General features: G+C 44.1%; 1 protein-coding gene across 2 annotated transcripts in view; it reads left to right on the forward strand.

The window, feature by feature from the left end:
* Positions 1 to 711: 711 nt before the first annotated feature.
* The window catches only part of kcnq5b (potassium voltage-gated channel, KQT-like subfamily, member 5b), a 160,718-nt gene continuing 159,058 nt past the window's right edge, over positions 712 to 2,371 (forward strand). For both annotated transcript variants that reach the window (XM_048247236.1, XM_048247237.1), the window contains exon 1: positions 712 to 1,495. In XM_048247236.1, the coding sequence (XP_048103193.1) occupies positions 1,137 to 1,495 (359 nt within the window). In that variant the 5' untranslated portion in view covers positions 712 to 1,136. The remainder of the gene's footprint in view (positions 1,496 to 2,371) is intronic.

A 2,371-nucleotide genomic window follows, 5' to 3' on the forward strand; every position in this document is an offset into this window, starting at 1 on the left:
AATGTTGTTGTGATATAGCATAGCTTAATGTACACTCTCAGATGCTCACAATAAACGGCAATGTTTGTGTGTTCACCAGTCACAAGTTAGTCAACTGACATTAGCCGAACCGAGGATGTTGAGCAGTAGGAAAAACATAAGTATGCTGTTAAAAGGTTATTTGCATATAATTCAGTGGCAATGTCGAAGGGGAAAATGAACTCTGAATGACTGAACGTAAAATAATCTGACAGATATGATGCCAAAGATTATTCTGCCAAAATATCCAAATTATTGAATGTGTGCGCGGATGAAGGGTGTATGTACCAATAGCCAAATATTTGAAAATAGCCTCCACTTGGTCGAGGCACAGCTGTAACCACCACACAAACAAATCAACACAACTTAAACAGATACATAAGTAAACGGAGTCTGTTTCTGATAAAAGGCTAACCCATGAACAGATTCATCATAAGATACACGCAGCATACGGAACTTCACAGTGCACGCATGGCAAAACCGCGTGTGTCCACTTTGTAGAATAATGTTATGTTCATGTTGTGGTGAATAATGTCATAAAAGCTGTGCATTCGCAGGGTGGGGAATGCCTGGGCATCTTCGAATGAAAAAAAAAAAAAAAAAAAAAAAATGAAATTGATGATGGTGACCATCTGAATGGAAATCTACAATCGCCCGCTCAACTCTTCAGCCCACTTCCTGTGAGCGCGCGTTTTGCAACCTGACTGAGCACGAGAGCTCTTGGTTCTGTCAAGACTAACCAGCGGTCTTCGTTCATCGTTTACAGCCTTATAGCCTCGAACTTAGTTAGGCAGTAAGTTGTTCGCTTATATTGTTTCTACATGGCATTTTATCCCTTTGCGTGGCAGTATATTCAACAAACTAAGAGAGGAAATAAAACATATATGCGAGAATAGTAGCGAGATACAGTGAAGCGCGCGTAGCTTGCTGTCGCGACCGTGTTTGGACTCACTGGAGTAAAATGTGTTATTAACCCATGTGTTCTTGCGCGAGGCAGAGGACCTGGAATCTTTATTTATTTGTATAGCTCATTTCGTTTTATTTCACATCGTTGCCGTTAGTGACACACGCATGACCCAAGCGCTCTCAGCTTTCCTCCAACCGGCGCCGGTGATGCCATGCCCCGCAACCACAGCGGAGATGAAGGTGGCCAGGGGCTCTGGATGAAAACCTCACCCAAGGGACACCCCACCGAGGGCTACACTTTGAAAGATGTGGAGTCTGGTAGAAGGATTATGAACCACAATTCGAGATCTGGGGACGGCTTGCTGTCAGCCTCGGCTGGCTCTGGAGCAGGTGCTAGCGGCGCGGAGAGCCACCGGGCAAAGCAAGGTGCCCGGCTCAGCCTACTCGGGAAGCCGTTGGTGTACAGCGCGCAGAGCGGCAGGAGGAATGTGCGCTATCGGCGGCTTCAGAATTACCTGTACAACGTCCTGGAGAGACCCCGCGGCTGGGCTTTCGTGTACCACGCCTTTGTGTAAGTACATGATTTCCCAGTCAAATTCATTGTGGCTACCTTCGCTATGCATGTCTGAGATCAGAGCTGGATCGTCCACTCCACCTGTTGCCGCGTATTGTTGTTGTCTCAGGTGATAGCCTACGTTGTATTGTTTGCACCTAACTTAAGTGAAGTGACTATACCTTTTTTATTATCACGCCTCTTCAGTATTATTATAAGGGTAATTGTTATGTATCACTGGAAGCCTATAAAACAAGGAAGACTTTCAAAGTCAGTGAGTTGGGGAGTCGATAACTGCACTTGGACATACCGTAGTACTCAACACTGAAGTGTCTCCTCACCTCATCTCTCTCTCTCTCTCTCTCTCTCTCTCTCTCTCTGTGTCTGTCTGTCTGTCTCTCCCTGTGTATGATTATACATTTCATATGATTATACAGTACTGTCTCTCCAGCTCGTTCATAATTAATTGAGTGTCATCTGAAGTCATGCGGAATAACATGAAGAGTGGTTCCTCCAAGAGAAATTAAGTTAAGAAAGATTTGTGATCAGATGTAACAGGTAAAAGACGACTGACTAAAATCCAAATGTGATCTGATGAAAAAATTAAAAGAAGGCCTACACGTAGAAAATAAAAATACAGTACACGTACAAGTAGCCTACACGTTCTCCGGAAGGTAAGCTTACGGTCTGAACATGACAGACCAGTTACTTGTCATATCATGAAATATTTATTGGATTTTTGACATTTTCCACAGACTCCAATGGCTTGGTTGGTGTTGAGCAAATGAGAGAGAGCAAGACTTTACCCCTTTATCTGCCCATCCGTGTAAATGCAAAAAAGCCGGCCAAGTGTGGCAGGCACTTTTGAGACATTCTGAACAAATGTGCTTCTGT

This window comes from Alosa alosa, chromosome 7, assembly GCF_017589495.1.
Source record: "Alosa alosa isolate M-15738 ecotype Scorff River chromosome 7, AALO_Geno_1.1, whole genome shotgun sequence".
NCBI classification, from domain to species: Eukaryota; Metazoa; Chordata; class Actinopteri; order Clupeiformes; family Clupeidae; genus Alosa; species Alosa alosa.